The sequence below is a fragment of the Heptranchias perlo genome, chromosome 10 (assembly GCF_035084215.1).
Source record: "Heptranchias perlo isolate sHepPer1 chromosome 10, sHepPer1.hap1, whole genome shotgun sequence".
NCBI lineage: Eukaryota > Metazoa > Chordata > Chondrichthyes > Hexanchiformes > Hexanchidae > Heptranchias > Heptranchias perlo.
Window position 1 is genome coordinate 33,028,574 of NC_090334.1, and position 19,323 is coordinate 33,047,896.

The 19,323-nt window shown below is 43.5% G+C and overlaps 1 protein-coding gene across 1 annotated transcript in view; it reads left to right on the plus strand.

The window, feature by feature from the left end:
* akap6 (A kinase (PRKA) anchor protein 6) overlaps positions 1-19,323 on the plus strand; it is a 353,243-nt gene that overhangs the window by 140,735 nt on the left and 193,185 nt on the right. The window contains exon 9 of the mRNA XM_067992171.1: positions 135-298. Coding sequence (XP_067848272.1) covers positions 135-298 — 164 coding nt within the window. The remainder of the gene's footprint in view (positions 1-134; positions 299-19,323) is intronic.

The following is a 19,323-nucleotide window of genomic DNA, read 5'->3' on the forward strand; positions in this document are numbered from 1 at the left end:
TGACTTGATTGAATATTTATGGAGGAATACAAGTTGAAAAATTTTGTGTCTGCCTGTAACATTTGTTAATTGAATGTTATTGGTTTTTGTGCCACTTCTGTTGAGTGCTGATATCTAGTTGCTCTGCTTTGAAGGATTGAAGGACATGCTGCAGATTATTGCAAGTCAATGGCAGGAGCTACAGAGACAAATCAAACGACAGCACAGCTGGATTCTTCGAGCCCTGGACATAATCAAAGCTGAGATATTGGCAACTGATGTGACTGCAGATGGTTTAGAAGGTCCTGGGAGCCCCAAAGTAAGTCGGTTGAAGTTTGGCAATTACGTAAAACATTTTCTGGAACAGTTCAACTGTGTAACAGTTTATTACTTTTTAGCCACCAGGTAAGAGCAAACGTCATAGCATTTCTGAATTAGAATCAATGTTACAAGACCATTTCCCGTATATGTACAAACACATGCATAATCAATGTCAGTAGATGCACCATGTAACATGTAAATTAGAATAGAAAAGCTGCAGTGACACTGTTCGGAGACTTGGATTGAGGCGCCTCAATAGAGTAAGGTAACAGAACAACACTGAACAAATTTCGAGTTTAATTTATAAGGGCTCTTTGTGAATATTTGAGTGGTGACGATATGAATTTTTACTAAGTATATTGTGCACATTATAGGGTATATGTTCCTCTACGTGATAATGTTAGCAAAAAGTCAGCATGAGTATAAAGTGTGGAATTTATACTTCACACCAACCTTAATATCCCTAATGTGTGACACTGCTACTTTTATGTTCTTTCACCTATAGGTTTGCAATATATATATATATTCTTTTCGGTGCTCGAAGCCAGTTAGCTGGCAGCATAAGCAGGAAACTGTGGACATTTTCACATCTCGAGCACTCACTAATACTATGTGGTTAATCAACGGCAAGTCCAATTTCTGTGGGTGAGACGAACTATCCCAGTTTTCCTTCTGAAGAGTACTATTTCATTACCACAAAGCATCATGCCAAGTTACCGTGATAGGCTGAGTGAGAGCTGGGTCTTTTTGCTGTAGAAATGTGTAGACTTTGGGAAGATTTTATTGAGACCTTTAAAATAATTAAGGGACTACGTGATAAACCCAACATTAGAAGGGGGCTTGGTACTTACTCTATCAGAATGCCACTTCCAACACCAGCTATCCGTATAGCCTCTCTCACTGAGATTGCCACATCACAGGATTTTTTTTTGCTTGAGTTCACTCAGATTAAACAGCTGAAACTTGTTCCAGGAGGACTCAGAGGTCATTTGTAGGGAGGACACTTTAATCCTTTTCTGTTTTGTATTTGAATGTATGGCCCAGAAGTGGAAGGCCAGTTTTTGTGATGCAGTGCAGTAATCAGTTCCTCTTAATATTATTATTTATTTCATTTTTGTCACAGTTAGCTGTGGTAGCTGAAGCCAGTAGAGCTGTTGTAGTACAAGCTACAAGGCCTTCCTAATTCAGACTTTATTTTCTGTTCTGAAGCCTTCCACTGATTTCTGTGGTCACTTCTTCTCCTGGCTGAGAAAACTAAGTTATTGCAACTGCCACGGGCTGTTCTGTGAGTCACTCTTTTAAGTTTCAGCCGTTTTGTATCGGTCACAGAAACACTTAAGACTCCTTTTTAAAGATCAACTCTTCAATTCCATATTTGGAAATCTTTCCATTTTTACAGTACATTCCATTATCAATTTGGACTCATTCAGCAATGCTAATGTTCCACTTTTTGTTCATGTTTCCAACCAACATATTATCTGTCACTTTGTTAACTGTTGACTATAATACTGATAACATCAGACTGCAGCTTTTGTTCCTCTTACTCCCAAAACTTGTATTACTGTTGTCTATTATCTGAGATACTTTCCATTGTGTACTGCATTGAACATCACATTGTCCTTATTCCTTCATAATCATACGTATGTTCCCTGACGTAAAAGCAGAACTTAAATTTTTTTTAGACGACCACCGATTAGTTGGTTTTCTTCTTGCAGCTGAACAGCTGATAATAGATGTTTCTTTCTTTCCATTTTGTTCTAACTCATTTTCTCTTTACTTGTTATGTCCATGCTGTATTTTATTTTTCTCATTTAAAAGATCTTCTACACATAACATTTCACAGTATTTTCTACATTTCTCTAAAACTTTATTATGTTAGCTTCAGACATTCTCAATTCTGGCAGAAATGTTTCTGCTACCTCTGTTCTGTTTCTTTTTTGTCTCCTCAATTTTTCTTCCAGCTTCTGTTGCCTCTGTTCTGTCTCTGTCTTATCTCATCCATGGTTCGACTTTCTTCTCTGCTCCTTATATTTGTTTCTTAGAACCTTCTCCTTTCTTTGTCTCATGTTCTCCTTCCTATCCTCTTCCATCTGTTTTCATTACATGAAAGCCACTTCTATTTACAGCACTAGACTTTATTGGTGTTGCATGCTGCTCTTTCTACTTCCTTTCAGCGCTGTACTATCTGCTCTGGTTTCCCTGTTTAACTATAAACAGTCATCATATGTTAGCAAGCCAGCATGTCCAGACAGCGCTTGTCAGTTATCATTTTCACTGAGTGCTATTCAGCTTTTATCTTGCCAGCTATTAGCCATATCTCTACTTAGTTGCATTTTAACAGTCTATACAATGTAATACATCTAAACGTAGGCATCATTTGAAGGTTTTACACGACAAAGAGCATTTAAAAAGACATGGCTGCCACAAAATGACTGACATAATTAACATTTCATTACAGTTGATTTCCCAAAGTTGAAATGCCAAATTGACTCCAAACCGCATAAGTTGTAAAGTGCCAAATGATAGCGACATACGATGATTTTATATATTTATAGTACATACAACATGATCTTTGAATTTAAGATCAGTATTCTATTGGCACTAATCTCTGAAATCTCTTTAGCCTTGAAATTACGCTGTGGAAGTATAGCATACAAACTGAGTATGTTTGGATAAAATCCTTGTCTGCTTTTTCAACAGAGATGATAACTAGTTCAAAGTAAATGAATTAACAAGCTATTAAAATAACTGACAAAGCAATTTCATACAAACGTGTTAAGTATTTCTACGCTAATATAGAATTATAGAATCATAGAAATTTACGGCACTGAAGGAGGCCATTCAGCCCATCGTGTCTGTGCCAGCTGAGTAAGAGCTATCCAGCCTAATCCCACTTTCTAGCTCTTGGTCCGTAGCCTTGTAGATTACGGCACTTCAATTGCATATCCAAGTACTTTTTAAATGCGATGAGGGTTTCTTCCTCTCCCAACCTTTCAGGCAGTGAATTCCAGACCCCCACCACCCTGTGGGTGAAAAAATTCTCCTCAATTCCCCTCTAATCCTTCTACCAATTACTTTAAATCTATGCCCCCTGATTATTGACCACATTGCTAAGGGAAATAGGTCTTTCCTATCCACTCTATCTAGGCCCCTCATAATTTATACACCTCAATTAAATCTCCCCTAAGCCTCGTAAATCTCCTCTGTACCCTCTCTGGTATAATCACATCTTTCCTGTAATGTGGTGACCAGAACTGTACGCAGTACTCTAGCTGTGGCCTAACTAGTGTTTTATACAGTTCTAGCGTAATCTCCCTGCTCTTATATTCCATGCCTCAGCTAATAAAGGAAAGTTTCCCGTTTGCCTTTTTAACCACCTTATCTACCTGTCCTGCTACCTTCAGGGATCTGTGGACATGCACTCCAAGAACCCTCTGTGCCTCTACACCTCTCAGTATCCTCCCATTTATTGTGTATTCCCTTGCCTTGTTTGCCCTCCCCAAATGCATTACCTCACACTTCTCTGGATTGAATTCCATTTGCCATTTTTCTGCCCACCCGACCAGTCCATTGATATCTTCCTGTAATCTACACAGTGTAATTTCAAGGCCTATATAAATTCAAAATTGGGTTGTTTATAATTGCTTTATGAATTCATACAATATTTACATGGCCATTTGGGAAGGAAAGTGAAGCCCTTCTGTAAATGGTTGATCTTATTTTTCCCCCGAAGCTATTTAGATTGCATTAATCGCTGTAATCTTTTTCCACTTCATCATGATTGGGCTTTTCCCGTTACTCTCAGTAGTGTTTTTTCCAGATAAAGTAAATGGAAATGATGTGTCCGCTATTAACTTTAAATGTGCCAAAGATTTCAATTGTTTTGTGTAACAAATCCATCTTCTAAATAATCATTCAGCTGACACACTAATGACTATAAATTAAAAGCAATAGTTGGACCCACAGAAAATATATCAGCTTTGCTTAACATTTCCATAACTGAAGACGTAAACTTCCATTTCATTAACAAACCCTTAAGATATAAGATTTAAATGTGAATAATTAATGTTTTTCTTTGAAAAATCCTTAACTATCATAAATCAACCTAGTCTGCAAAATCACTCAATCGTGGCATCCATTATCTGGTTAGTTACAGCAAATTAACAAAGAAAATTGACAGTGAACCATTGTCAATCGTTGTAATGACTATTAGATAAAATGGGGGTAATTTTAACCCCCCCACAACGGGTCGGGAATTTCCGGGCCTCGGGAAATCCAGCAGCTGAAGGGAGGCGAGAACGGCTGGATGGAACAGGTAAGTGCCATTCCTGCACTGCTTGTGGGCCAAGAGGAGCAGGAATGCTTCCCCATGGCCCACCAAGCAAACCTGTCAACCATCCCACAATCGGACCCCTTCAATTGGCCAACGCCCCCTCCCCCAGCAACCTGACCGCCTCCTCAATCGGACCCCCACTCGATCGGACCCCTTTCTCGCAATTGGACCCCCCCGATGTCTGGCACCCCCGATGTTTGACCCTGATGTCCGACTCACCTCCAGACCTCCGATGTCCAACTCCCCTCTCCCGACCTCCGACTTCCAATGTCCAACTCCCCCCCCCCCCCCGACGTCCGATGTCCAACTCCCCCGACGTCCGACATCCGATGTCCAACTCCCCCCCCTGATGTCCAACTCTGCCCCCCCCGACGTCCGATGTCCAACTCCCCCCCTCAACGTCCGATGTCCAACTCCCCCCACCCCGATGTCCGATGTCCAACTCCCCTTTCCCCACCTCCGACTTCCAAAGTCCAACACCCCCCCCAATGTCCGATGTCCAACTCACCCCTCCCCAACGTCTGATGTCCAACTCCCCCCCCTCACGTCCGATGTCAGACTCCCACCCTCCTCCGATGTCCGATATCCAATGTCCAACTCCCCCGTCCGATGTCCAACTCCCCTCCCCCCCAATATCCGATGTCCAACTCCCCTCTCCCGACCTCCGACTTCCAATGTCCAACTCCCCCCACCCGACGTCCGATGTCCAACTCCCCCCCCCCCGCCCGACGTCCGACATCCGATGTCCAACTCCCCCCCCTGATGTCCAACTCTGCCCCCCCCCGACGTCCGATGTCCAACTCCCCCCCTCAACGTCCGATGTCCAACTCCCCCCACCCCGATGTCCGATGTCCAACTCCCCTTTCCCCACCTCCGACTTCCAAAGTCCAACACCCCCACCAATGTCCGATGTCCAACTCACCCCTCCCCAACGTCTGATGTCCAACTCCCCCCCCTCACATCCGATGTCAGACTCCCACCCTCCTCCGATGTCCGATATCCAATGTCCAACTCCCCCGTCCGATGTCCAACTCCCCTCCCCTCCAATATCCGATGTCCAACTCCCCTCTCCCGACCTCCGACTTCCAATGTCCAACTCCCCCCCTCTCCGATGTCCGATGTCCAACTCACCCCTCCCCAACGTCCGATGTCCAACTCCCCCCCCCCCCCACTAGCGTCCGATGTCAAACTCCCCCCCCCCCCGATGTCCGATGTCCAACTCCCCCCTCCCTGACATCCGATGTCCAACTCCCCCCCCCTCGCGTCCGATGTCAAACTCCACCTCCCCCCGATGTCCGATGTCCAACTCCCCCCTCCCCGACATCCGACGTCCAACTCCCCCCCCCTCCCCCCGATGTCCGATGTCCAACTCCCCCCCCACCCCCACGATGTCCGATGTCCAACTCCACTCCCTGATGTCCGATGTCCAACTCCCCCCGCCCCCGATGTCTGATGTCCAACTCCCCCCCGATTTCCGATGTCGAACTCCCCCCGATGTCCGATGTCTAACTCCCCCACCGATGTCCAATGTCTAACTCCCCCCCGATGTATAATGTCTAACTTCCCCCCCCCCACCCCCCCCGATGTCTGATGTCCAACTCCCCCCCCACCGATGTCCGATGACCATCTTCCCCCCACCTCCCCATGTCTGACTCAACTCCGCTCCACTCCCCAGCAGCCTACCCCCCCGACAGCCAGCCTCTCAATCTGGCTGGCTGCAGCAGGGAAAACGATTTGAAAAATTTAGATCAGGTCCTGCCGTTAAATTCAGGAAACCCTTATTTCCATGTTTCCCGGCCTTTTTATATCCCCCTGCTCCCTTCTCACCTCCCCGTTATTATCAGGGCCATTGTCTCATTAGCAGGTGCCACCTTAGGTAATAAGGTCATAAGTTCCCAATAAATCTTCCTCCACCATACATTGTAATGCTCAAGAATGGGACATTGACAGGATGTTATTTCTTCAGGGCATAAGGCCTTTAATAACTGTTGCTCTTTTTATAAAGTTTTAGAATTATGCACTTGACAAATGGAACAAAATTTGTTTCATCGTGCCAAAAGTTTTGGCAGAATCAAAATCAAACATCTGCATTTATCAAATGCAACTATATAACATTCAACTTGCAATAAAAAAAAACAAACGTCCTAGTCTGTAATATACAAACCTAAAGGATTGGATTTGGCCTGAGTCCCTGTGAGTATGGGAATGATGGACTAGGATAAAATAACATGAAACCCAAAGGTATTTGTCTTTTCGGGCTTTACTCATGATTGCCGTGCTATGAGGTGAAGCCGAGTGCTAATACAACCAACGGAGTGGTAAGAACGTTAACGGATGCATGACTTTGAGTTCATTATAGCTAGTAAAGGCCAACTTTATCTAATGTAATAATAACTTCAAAACATGTTTAGATCATATTGGTCAGATCCATAAACAGACTCCAAATTAGTAACTGCTGTTAGCAGCACCAGCTCCAGGTAGAATGTTTACCATGGTGAGCAGAGGACACCACAAAACAAGCAAAATTCTCAAGGAACGTACCACTTTTAGAGGACATTATTAACAGCTGATGGTAGAAATTGTTGATGCTGTTCATTGCTTCTCTCACATTATATTAAAGGCAGTTGCTTACATTGCAGGAATAATATGTAAGGTAGCAGTTGATACAGTCCATAACAAAATGAGCAGGTTTTCATGACATCGTAAAGCAGTGATGCAGCTTGCTGGCTGTCTCTTGTGTTAGGATCCAGGTTTGCGGCCACAATCCCCTTGAAGCTGTTTTTTTGGCTATGCCACAAGCATGTGTGCAGAGGCCAGGAGAAGATGGAGAAAACGAGAGGGCAAGCCGTCAAAGAAAGGAGAGAAAACTTGCATTTATATTTGTGTTTATATCGCGCCTTTCACAGCCTCAGGACGTCCCAAAATGCATTACAGCCAATAAGTTATTTTTGAAATGTGGTTACTGTCATTTTGTAGGCAAATGTGGCAGCCAATTTGCGCATCAATTATTGCCAACAGGGTGGACAGGGCTTTGGTTCAATGTCTCATCTGAAAGATAGCATCTCTGACAGTGCAGCATTCCCTCAGCACTGCACCAAAGTGTCAGCCTAGATTGCATGCTCAAATCATGGAGTGGGGCTTAAATCCACAACCTTCTGACTCTGAGGCAAGAGTGCTACCAAAGAGCTAAATCTGACATAGTGATATTGGTTGCCATCTTCGTCTATTGGCTAGGGAATGGAGAATGAGATACTGTGTGGGTAGGCCTGTAGAAAAGGAAAAAAGCAACTTACTTCAAAGCAGTGTTTGACTATATTAGTCAACATTCTGTACTGTTTTTAATGTTCTGGAGTATGATATGTAGATAGTCTGATTTTTGCCGTACAGTAATTTTGTTTCTTGAGTGAGGGAAACCCTTTAAGGTAATGTCTCGGCTAACAGATATTTGAAGATTGCGGCATCTTTTCAATATATTACAGGTCCCTACATGACCACTACTATGATAAAAGTCCTCAGCTGTGTACTGTGTACGTCAGGAAAGGCTAGTCATACTGAGACACCATTTACTGCATACTAGAAGAATAATTTTTATTATCAGGTTTTTTTAACAATCATTGGTACAAGAATACAATTGATTTAAAATGTAGCAAATTGATAGAATGCTTGCAAAACATTTCTTTAACTCACTCTTAATCACTTTGGAATTATAATTTATCAGAAATTACTTTGACTTTTAAGTATTTGCTGCAAGTCTTAATTTTATACAACAAATTATTTGAACTTGTCTTGTATTCAGTTCAATTATTAATTTCCTACAAAAATAAAAGTCAGAATACAAAGAAGCAATAGGAAACTAATGATGGGAAAAATGCTATAACCAGTCTGTGACAGTAAATGAGCTGCAAAAGCTATGATATTGCCGGATATTTTTCATTGATTTTGTCCAACCAGTTTGAGCTAATGGAGTTGGGCTAGACTGCTTCGGTCATTTAACACATTACCATGTAGAGAAAACATAAATGGCACACATCAGAGCAGCACATTTTCTTGTTGCAGTAGAGCACACTAAATAATATAACTCCAATGTTGTTTTGATGTGTAATCATTTTACTGATGTGCGCTATGGACAACAATGCATGACGTTTTGTAGTCAAACAAACATGAAGAAAATGACAGCGCAGTGTTCACTGGTGTGTCCCGTTTCAATGATTTGTAATATGTGCTGTGTGTTGTATACCATATTGCACCTGACATTTATTGTAGCTTCTTCCTGCATCCACAAAATACTGATACTTTGCACGGAGCTGGAAATTATGTTAATATACAGTGAGAAGTTGACTGCATAAGTCAAGGGTAGTTCCTGATATATTTATGATGATGTTAGTTGCGTTCTCTTATTACTCACTTATCTGCTGGAAATAAAAAAACATTGTTGGACTGCAGTACTTCTCAGTTAACACCATTATTCTGAACTGCTGCTATATACCCTTACACCTATGTGATTTCCATACAGCACTCCGTCATATAAATAGTATTTGGAATGTTACTGCTCCAGAGAAACTGGCTTTAACCACAAAAGATTGCTTTGTACCTTTAAAATATAAATTTACCCCCTTGGATAGACTATACTGATGTGGAATTATAACAAAAAGATGGGGGTGAGGGAAAAATCTGACTTTTAAAAAATATTATATTGGCATTTTCGACCTTCGATGATCAAATGAAAAAGTTAGCAGGATGAAGAATTGATTTTGTTCCTCAAAGCTATTTGAGATGTTACTCACTGAGGCAGCTTTGCTTCTCTTGCAGGTCACTTACTGTCATATTCACTGCATAAGAACATAAGAACATAAGAAATAGGAGCAGGAGTAGGCCAATCGGCCCCTCGAGCCTGCTCCGCCATTCAATAAGATCATGGCTGATCTGATCCTAACCTCAAATCTAAATTCATGTCCAATTTCCTGCCCGCTCCCCGTAACCCCTAATTCCCTTTACTTCTAGGAAACTGTCTATTTCTGTTTTAAATTTATATAATGATGTAGCTTCCACAGCTTCCTGGGGCAGCATGGTGCGATGAAATACCCGTTGCATGGTAACAAGAAAAGTCCTTAGGAACAATGTAATTAATAACAGAAATTTGATTCTCAACATATTGTCATGTAATCAATATCTGAAAAGTAGGCCATGTTATTGGGCAGATTTTCAAAAGGAAAATCTCCATAATATAGAGAGAAAAATCATATTTCTGTCACCACAGTATCTTTTATTATTTTTCATTTGTGGACCAGCATTAGTATGAACACAGAATACAAATGTTTCCTCAGTCAGAGGGGTTCATGTGAAATTGAGTTACTATCTTTACTTTTAGAACAACTTATATCTTGATAATTATTTATGTTGGGCGGGTTAGGAGCAGGAATACTGCTGCTCATCAGTTTACCTACCATTGGGAAAGTGGTAAATTGAGTGCTCATGCAGCATTTAAGTTGCTGCAGCTAACTAAAGCGTGGGGACACTTTTATTTTGAGAGGTAGAGCCACAAGTGGAGGAACATCTGAAGAAACGGCAGCCTTGGAGGGCCAGTAGCAGGAAGGTTCTGTGGATGTTTTACTGGCTGAACCAAGGGCTAGAAGGGAACGACTCCTGAAGACTGAAGGCAGAAAGCCCCACAAGAGGGTGGTTCAGGTCCTATGGAGGGAAGTTAGTGAAGCAATCAATGCAATCTTCACTACCCCAAGGACTGCTACATAGTGGAGAAAGAGATTCAGTAGTTCATAAGGGTGACCAAGGGAAGTCAAGGCACTGTTCCCAATTCACATCCTGTACCAATAACAGAGGCTTCATTCACTTCCTTACCTCTCACGCTCTTTTTGTGTCATCGCCTGGATGTCAGGAAAATTGACTCATGCAAAGGGGAATCTCTGGAAACAGGGAGGCACCATCTTTACTTAACCATTCTGTGAACTCACGTTATCTGCTCGTCTTGAAGAACAGTTGATTTAAAAAGGAACAATGCACCTGCAGTTCTCATTAGCATAGAATGAATGTGCTCATATCGGGGAGAAGGTGGCCATGCCCCTCAGATTCCTTTAACATTGTGTTAACTCCTTGCGAAGGAAAAGGTCATGCCAACCAGTGCCAACGAAATGCAACACGGGAGGAACACCACTACTGAAAACCCTGAATCGTCATTAAGAGGAAGCTCTGCAGATAATAGGGAGACAGACAGGATTACCTGTGGTGGGTGGTGAGGTTGGAGACAAGCTGACAAAAAAAGGTTGGTAAAGGCTGGACAAGGCTCATCATATGTAGTGTCAGCTTTCTGAAAGTATTGCATTGTCCTTACATTCAGTCACTATTTCCTAAAGGTGAAATATCACTGTACACAGCTAAACAAGCTCTTCTGTTTTTGATATCATAGGGGGTACCTTGGGGGTACCTCGGCTGAGGTCACTTAAATGGGGATGAAACTTGGGAACTTGGTCGGTAAGCCTTAGGTACTCAATGGAAAAAATCTCTAAGCCGTCTGGGGGAGTTAGGGATATCTTTAATCTGCAGCCAAGTTGAGCTGAATTACTTTAGAGGATAGAGATTGTATTTAGATTTTTTATCTCATATAATGCTCATTGTCCTTCTATCAATCAATGAAAACACAATTCTGCACAAAATAACAAAAACAACATGCAATTTATATAGCTCCTTTAACGTTGTAAAACGTCCAAGGTGCTTCACAGGAGCAATTTTCAAACAAAATTTGACACTGAACCACATAAGGAGATATTAGGACAGGTGACCAATTTGATTGAATTTTTTGAGGGGGTGACTAGGCGTGTGGATGAGGGTAACGCAGTGGATGTGGTATACATGGATTTCAGTAAGGCCTTCGATAAAGTCCCCCACAGGAGACTGGTCAAGAAGGTACGAGCCCATGGAATCCAGGGTGCCTTGGCACTTTGGATACAAAACTGGCTTAGTGGCAGAAGGCAGAGGGTGATGGTCGAAGGTTGTTTTTGTGACTGGAAGCCTGTGGCCAGTGGGGTACCACAGGGATCGGTGCTGGGTCCCTTGCTGTTTGTGGTCTACATTAATGACTTGGATATGAATGTAAAAGGTATGATCAGTAAGTTCGCTGATGATACAAAGATTGGTAGGGTGGTAAATAGTGAGGAGGATAGCCTCAGTCTGCAGGACGATATAGATGGGTTGGTCAGATGGGCGGAACAGTGGCAAATGGAATTTAACCCGGAAAAGTGCGAGGTGATGCACTTTGGAGGGACTAACAAGGCAAGGGAATACACAATGAATGGGAGGACCCTAGGCAAGACAGAGGGTCAGAGGGATCTTGGTGTGCAAGTTCACAGATCCCTGAAGGCGGCGGAACAGGTAGATAAGGTGGTAAAGAAGGCATATGGGATACTTGCCTTTATTAGCCGAGGCATAGAATATAAGAGCAAGGAGGTTATGATGGAGCTGTATAAAACACTGGTTAGGCCGCAGCTGGAGTACTGTGTGCAGTTCTGGTCGCCACACTACAGGAAGGATGTGATCGCTTTGGAGAGGGTGCAGAGGAGATTCACCAGGATGTTACCAGGGCTGGAGCGCTTCAGCTATGAAGAGAGACTGGGAAGATTGGGTTTGTTTTCCTTGGAGCAGAGGAGGCTGAGGGGGGACATGATTGAGGTGTACAAAATTATGAGGGGCACAGATAGGATGGATACTAAGGAGCTTTTTCCCTTCGTTGAGGGTTCTATAACAAGGGGACATAGATTCAAGGTAAAAGGCGGGAGGTTTAGAGGGGATTTGAGAAAGAACTTTTTCACCCAGAGGGTGGTTGGAGTCTGGAACTCACTGCCTGAAAGGGTTGTGGAGGCAGGAACCCTCACAACATTCAAGAAGCATTTGGATGAGCACTTGAAATGCCATAGCATACAAGGCTACGGACCAAATGCTGGAATATGGGATTAGAGTAGACAGGGCTGATGGCTGGCGCGGACACGATGGGCCGAAGGGCCTCTATCCGTGCTGTATGACTCTATGACTCTATGACTCTATGACCAAAAGCTTGGTCAAAGAGGTAGGTTTTAAGGAGTGTATTAAAGGAGGAGAAAGAGTTATAGAGGTTTAGGGAGCAAATTCCACAGCTTTAGGGCCTAAGCAGCTGAAGGCACAGCTGGCAAGGTGGAGCGATTAAAATTGGGGATATGCAAGAGGCCAGAATTGGAGGAACACAGAGATCTCGGAGGGTTGTAGAGCTGGAGGAGGTCACAGAGAAAGGGAGGGGCGAGGCCATAGAGGGATTGATAAACAAGGATGAGAATTTTTAAAATCGAGGCGTTGCCGGACCGGGAGCCAAAGTAGATCAGCAAGCACAGGGCTGATGGGTGAACGGGACTTGGTGGGAGTTAGGATACCAGCAGCAGAGTTTTGGACGAGCTCATTTATGGAGGGTGGAAGATGAGAGGCCGGGCAGGAAAGCATTGGAATAGCCAAGTATAGAGGTTACAAAGGCATGGATGAGAGTTTCAGCAGCAGTTCAGCTGAGGCTGGGCGGAGACGGGCAGTGTTACGGAGGTGGAAGTAGGTGGTCTTGGTGATGGCGCAGATATGTGGTTGGAAGCTCATCTCAGAGTCAAATAGGATGCCGCGGTTGTGAACGGTCTGATTCAGTCTCAGTGGCCAGGGAGAGGGATGCAGCCAATGTCGTAGTCTTGAAGTGTAATCACTGTTGCAATGCAACAAACGCGGCAGCCAATTTGGGCACAGCAAGGTCCCATAAATAGCAATGTGATAATGAACAGATAATCTGTTTTCATGATGTTAGTTGAGGTATAAATATTGGCCAGGGCTCCGGGGAGAACTCCCCTGCTTTTCTTCGAAGTAGTACAGTGGGATCTTTCACGTCCACCTGAGAGGGCAGACGGGGCCTCGGTTTAACATCTTATCCGAAAGACAGCACCTCCGACATTACAACACTCCCTCAGTCCCTGGTGTGGAACTTGAATTAGAGCTATGTCATTGCAATGGCAGGGGTGGAAAACCGATTGGAGAGATTTAAACTTGGCGTTGCGATAAAGACAGGCACGGATTTGGGAGACAATGATATGTTCAAGGACTATGAAGAGAAAATGGAGGCTGGAGATCAGACAGTAGTTTGCAAGGACAGAAGGGTTGAGGATGGGCATTTGAGGAGAGGGGGTAATGACGTCAATTTTTGAAAGGTTGTGGAACAGTACCCAAGGAAGGAAACCATATACAATCTTAGCTAGCATAGGCACTAGGAAGGAAAGTTAAATGGTCAGCAGTTTACTGAAAATGGGGTCAAGAGAGCAGGAGGTGGATCTCATGGACAAGATGAGCTCAGAGAGGGCATGAGGGGAGATAGAGAAGAAACGAGAAAGACATGGATGGGTTCAGGGCTAGGGCAGGGAGGGTCCTTGGTGGGCAAGGGGAAGGGGGAGGATGAGACAGAGGCAACTAAAGAGATGGTCTCAATCTTAGTGACAAAGATGTCCCTGAGTTCCTTGTACTTTTTGTAGGTAAGGATGGAGACGACAGGGAGAGGTGTTCAAGGGGATAGTTGGTAGTGGAGAAAAGAAGTCGAGCTTTATCTTTGCTTTCCAGGATGACGCTGGAGTAGTGAGCACCAGGTTAGCATGAAATGACTGCTATCCATTCCTAGTTTTAATACTTGTGACATCTGAAATATGATAACACTCTCAACATGTTATCCTACTTAAAATTGTGGCTGAGGAGGTGGTTGTGGCCATGTTGGTGTTGCATAGCAGCTGCTATGGAGGGAGCAGAATAAACAGACAAAATGGGAGAGGGAGAGAGAAAAATTCAGAAAGGGAGAAGACAGCAGGTCCTAGAGAAAGTGAGAGCGACAGGTAGAGTGTGCGGGGTATGCAGGAAGAATGGAGAAGCGGATAGGAAAGTTGAAATATACTTGCTATATATAAACCATTCTTTTACCTGTGTGTAAGTAAAATTGTTGCATCCAAAAACAGATTCTGATGTAAAAAGTCAAATTACTTTTATTCAATGCATATTTAAAGAAAACACAAAAGACACAAACTTGCAGCTATTTTGATAATATGACTCAGTAAAATATGGCCACAGTCTCCCCGAATGCAATTTGGATGTGAATAAGTTTGACGATCTCTCTCTTGATAGCTATTGCTTTTTGATAATAATGCATTAAGCATATGTCTGTGCTGTTTCCTGAATTGTCCTACCTGGTACTGTTAAGTTTTTATGGTCTATGCTGTTGGAATTTTGTTGGGATAATGTCAGGACGATCTGTATTCTGTGTGAGATTTCTGTAATCAGAAGGTAACAAACGGATTTTTATTTAGAAATTGTTGTCTTGGATTTAATTTGTATCAAATGATTGAATGCTTCTGAAGTAATTTAAAATATACAAATAGTTATACTTGGTCACGTTTCAATAAGCAGTTCAGCAAATGTTTGTGCTCTTTAATTCAACTGTAGATTTAATAACTGTTAACTGAAGAGCACACCAGCTGTTTCAAGTATATGCTTTGCACACTCAATGCACTAAGACAGATAAATGACCTTAAATAAAAACAAAAAATGCTGGACAAGCTCAGCAGATCAGGCAGAATCTGTGGAGAGAGAAACAATTAATGTTTCAGGTCAATGACCTTTCATCAGAACTGGGAGAAGTTAGAGAATTAACAGTTTATGAGCAAGTACAAAGCCAGGGAAAGGGGGTGGGGGGGCAGGGAAGAAAAGAACAAAAGGTAAAGTCTGTGATAGAATGGAGGGCAGGAGTGATTAAATGGCAAAAGGGATGATGGTGCAAGGCAAAGGGACAAGTAAAGAAACAAAAGTTGGGTCAAGAGATGTAAATGGTATCAGCAGAACCATTACCAGCACCCGCTGTCCGAAAAAATGGGAGCAGTGGTTATGATCTGAAGTTGTTGAATGCCATGTTGAGGCTGGAAGGCTGTAAAGTGCGTATTCGAAAGATGAGGTGCTGTTTCTTGAGTGTGCATTGAGCTTCATTAGAACAGTTTAGGAGGCCGAGGACAGAGTGGCAAGCGACCGGAAGCTCAGGGTCATGCATGCGGACCGAACGGAGGTGTTCAGCAAAGCGATCGCCTTGTTTTTGTTTCTCATATATCACACACAGGTTCTATAGTATTGTTAGGCTATTCAAATTTTAGGGTTCTGACCCTCTCCACAATTTAAACAATAGCCTCAAGTGATTTAGGTTCAAGACTCAAGACACAAAATTTCTCTGTAAGCTTTATTCAATAAAAATAACCAGATCATACATTGCCAATCTGCATCAAATTACATCGAAACTACAGCACAGAAACAGGCCATTCAGCTCAACTGGTCTATGCCGGCATTTATGATCCATCTAACCCTATCAGGATACCCTTCCATTCCTTTCTTCCTCATGTGCTTATCTAGCTTCTACCATTCCTTGTGGTAGCACATTCCACATTCTTACCACTCTTCGGGTAAAGAAGTTTGTCCAGAATTCCCTATTGGATTTATTAGCGACTATTTTATATTTATGACCTCCAGTTTTGGACTCCCCACAAGTGGAAACATCTACTCTACGTCTACCCTATCAGACCCTTTCATTATCTTAAAGACCTCTATCAGGTCACCTCTCAGCCTTCTCTTTTCTAGAGAAAAGAGCCCCAGCCTGTTCAGCCTTTCCTGATAAGGATAATACCAGAACTGAGAGGATATCCTTGTGAAACTGTTTTGCACCCTCTCCAATGCCTCTATATCCTTTTTATAATATGGAGACCAGAACTGTGCACAATACTCCAAGTGTGGCCGAACCAAGGTTCCATGCAAGTTTAACAACTTCTTTGCTTTTCAATTCTATTCCTCTAGAAAAGAATCCTAGTGCTTAATTTGCCTTTTTTCTGGCTTTATTGACCCTCGTCACTACTTTTAGTGATTTGTATACCTGTACCCCGAGATCCCTTTGCTCCACTATCCCGTTTAGACTCTTATTATCCAAGCAGTATGTGGCCTCCTTATTCTTCCTACCAAAATGCACCACCTCACACTTACCTATATTGAAATTTATTTGCCAATTACCCGCCCATTCTGCAAGTTTATTAATGTCATCTTGCATTTTGATGCATTCTTCCTTTGTAACAACTATGCCCCCCAATTTGGTGAAATCCACAAATTTTGAAATTGTACTTCCGATTCCCAAATCCAAATCATTAATGTAAATTGTGAACAGCAGATAAATGACACCTCCCTCTGGGAGATACCTGTAGTTCTGACCTGAAACATTGATTTTTTTTTAACCCTGCTTTCTTCAGCCTGGGGCTCCCCCTCTCAGATCGGCAGGGTGCTACTCTAAGGTCTGCTGCACCCCTGGGGTGGGCGCATCTGTTGCGCCACTACAGATGCAGGCGCCCACCAAGGTTATGTAACTGACCCTATCCCGAGATTTGGGACCCTTCTGCCAGCTCTGGTGGTTCTATGGTATTTACCTTACCACATACTAGGTTGAAAGAACAAATAAATAACACAGGCACTGGGTGCATTGTGAACAATCAGACTAACCTTTCATCTTTGAGACCAGTGCTCAAATTCAGCCCTAACTGATGACATTAAAATATTCTCTCTGGCTGAAGGCCGTAAGATACCAAATGGGGAGCTTTAGCTTATGCCACTATTATGTTCGTAATCAGCATCGCGTGAGGCACATGGAAAATACCATCTCATAGCAGCTGGCAGGACTATATGTGTTCCTGGCAGTGCTACTCTGATTTCCTCTGAAATTTAGAGCATCACTTTATGCCTGGAGGCATGTACTGTAGCTGGGTGGATTAGGCATCAGATTTGGGGTGTTGTGCCAGAATATAGCTACACTGGAACCAACACAATGTGGATCAACAGTTAGATCACCATCGTGCATGGCTCTGATCAGTTGGGGTGCTGGTTTGCCATTCAGTGGTGTTATGGTAATTAATTTCTTTCATTACTAGCATAACAACAACAACAACTTGCATTTATGTAGTGCCTTTAACGTTGTAAAATGTCTCAAGGCGCTTCACAGGAGCGATTTTCAAACAAAATTTGACACTGAGCCACATCGGGAGATATTAGGACAGGTGACCGAAAGCTTGGTCAAAGAGGTAGGTTTTAAGGAGGAGAGAGAGGCAGAGAGGTTTAGGGAGGGAATTCCAGAGCTTAGGGCCTTGGCAGCTGAAGTCATGGCCGCCAATGGTGAAGCGATTAAAATCGGGAATGCGCAAGAGGCCAGAATTGGAGGAGCGCAAAGATCTCGTAGGGTTGGAGAAGGTTATAGAGATAGGAAGGAGCGAGACCATGGAGGGATTCGAAAACAAGGATGAGAATTTTAAAATCGAGGCATTGCCAGACCGGGAGCCAATGTAGGTCAGCAAGCACAGGGGTGATGGGTGAACGGGACTTGATGCGAGTTAGGATACCGGCAGCAGAGTTTTGGATGAGCTCAAATTTATGGAGGGTGGAAGATGGGAGGCCAGCCAGGAGAGCGTTGGAATAGTCAAATCTAAAGGTAACAAAAGCATCGATGAGGGTTTCAGCAGCAGATGAGCTGAGGTAGGGGCAGAGACAGGCAAGGTGTTGGCTGTGGCTCAGTGGGTAGCACTCTCACCTCTGAGTCAGAAGGTTGTGGGTTCAAGTCCCGCTCCAGGGACTTGAGCACAAAGTCCAAGCTGATACTCCAGTGCAGTACTGAGGGAATGCTGCACTGTCAGAGGTGCTGTCTTTCGGATGAGTCGTTAAAACCAAGGCCCCGTCTGCCCTCTCAGGTGGACGTAAAAGGTCCCATGGCACTATTTCGAAAAAGAGCAGGGGAGTTCTCCCCAGTGTCCTGGCCATTGTTTATCCCTCAAACAACATCACTAAAATAGACTATCTGGTCATTATCAGATTGTTGTTTGTGCGAGCTGGCTGTGCGCAAATTGGCTGCCGCGCTTCCTAAATTACAACATTGTGACGACACTGCAAAAAAGTACTTCATTGGCTATAAAGTGTTTTGGGACGTCCCGAGGTCGTGAAAGGCGCTATATAAATGCAAGTCTTTCTTTCCTCTGTTATGGAGGTGGAAGTAGGCGGCCTTGATGATGGAGTGGATATGTTTCCAGAAGCTCATCTCAGGGTCATATAAGACGCCTCAGACAGTGGCCAGGAAGAGGGATGGAGTTCGTGGCTCAGAAACGGAGTTTGTGGCGGAGACCGAAGACAATGGCTTCGGTCTTCCCAATATTTCGTTGGAGGAAATTTTTGCTGATGTTGGACAAGCAGTGTGACAAATCAGAGATAGTGGAAGAGTCAAGGGAGGTGGTAGTGAGGTAGAGCTGGGTGTCATCAGCGTTTACTTGGAACTTGACATCTTGTTTTTGGATGATGTCGCTGAGGGGAAGCATGTAAATGAGAAATAGGAGGGGGCCAAGGCTTGATCCTTGGGTCTCCAGAGGTAACGGTGCAGGAGCAGGAAGAGAAGCCATTGCAGGTGATTCTTTAACTATGACTGGATAGATAAGAATGGAACCAGGCGAGTGCAGTCCCACTCAGCTGGACGAAGGTGGAGAGGCGTTGGAGGAGGATGGTGTGGTCAACCGTGTCAAAGGCTGCAGGGTCGAGAAGGATGAGGAGGGATGGTTTACCATGGTCACAGTCACCTAGATTGTAAT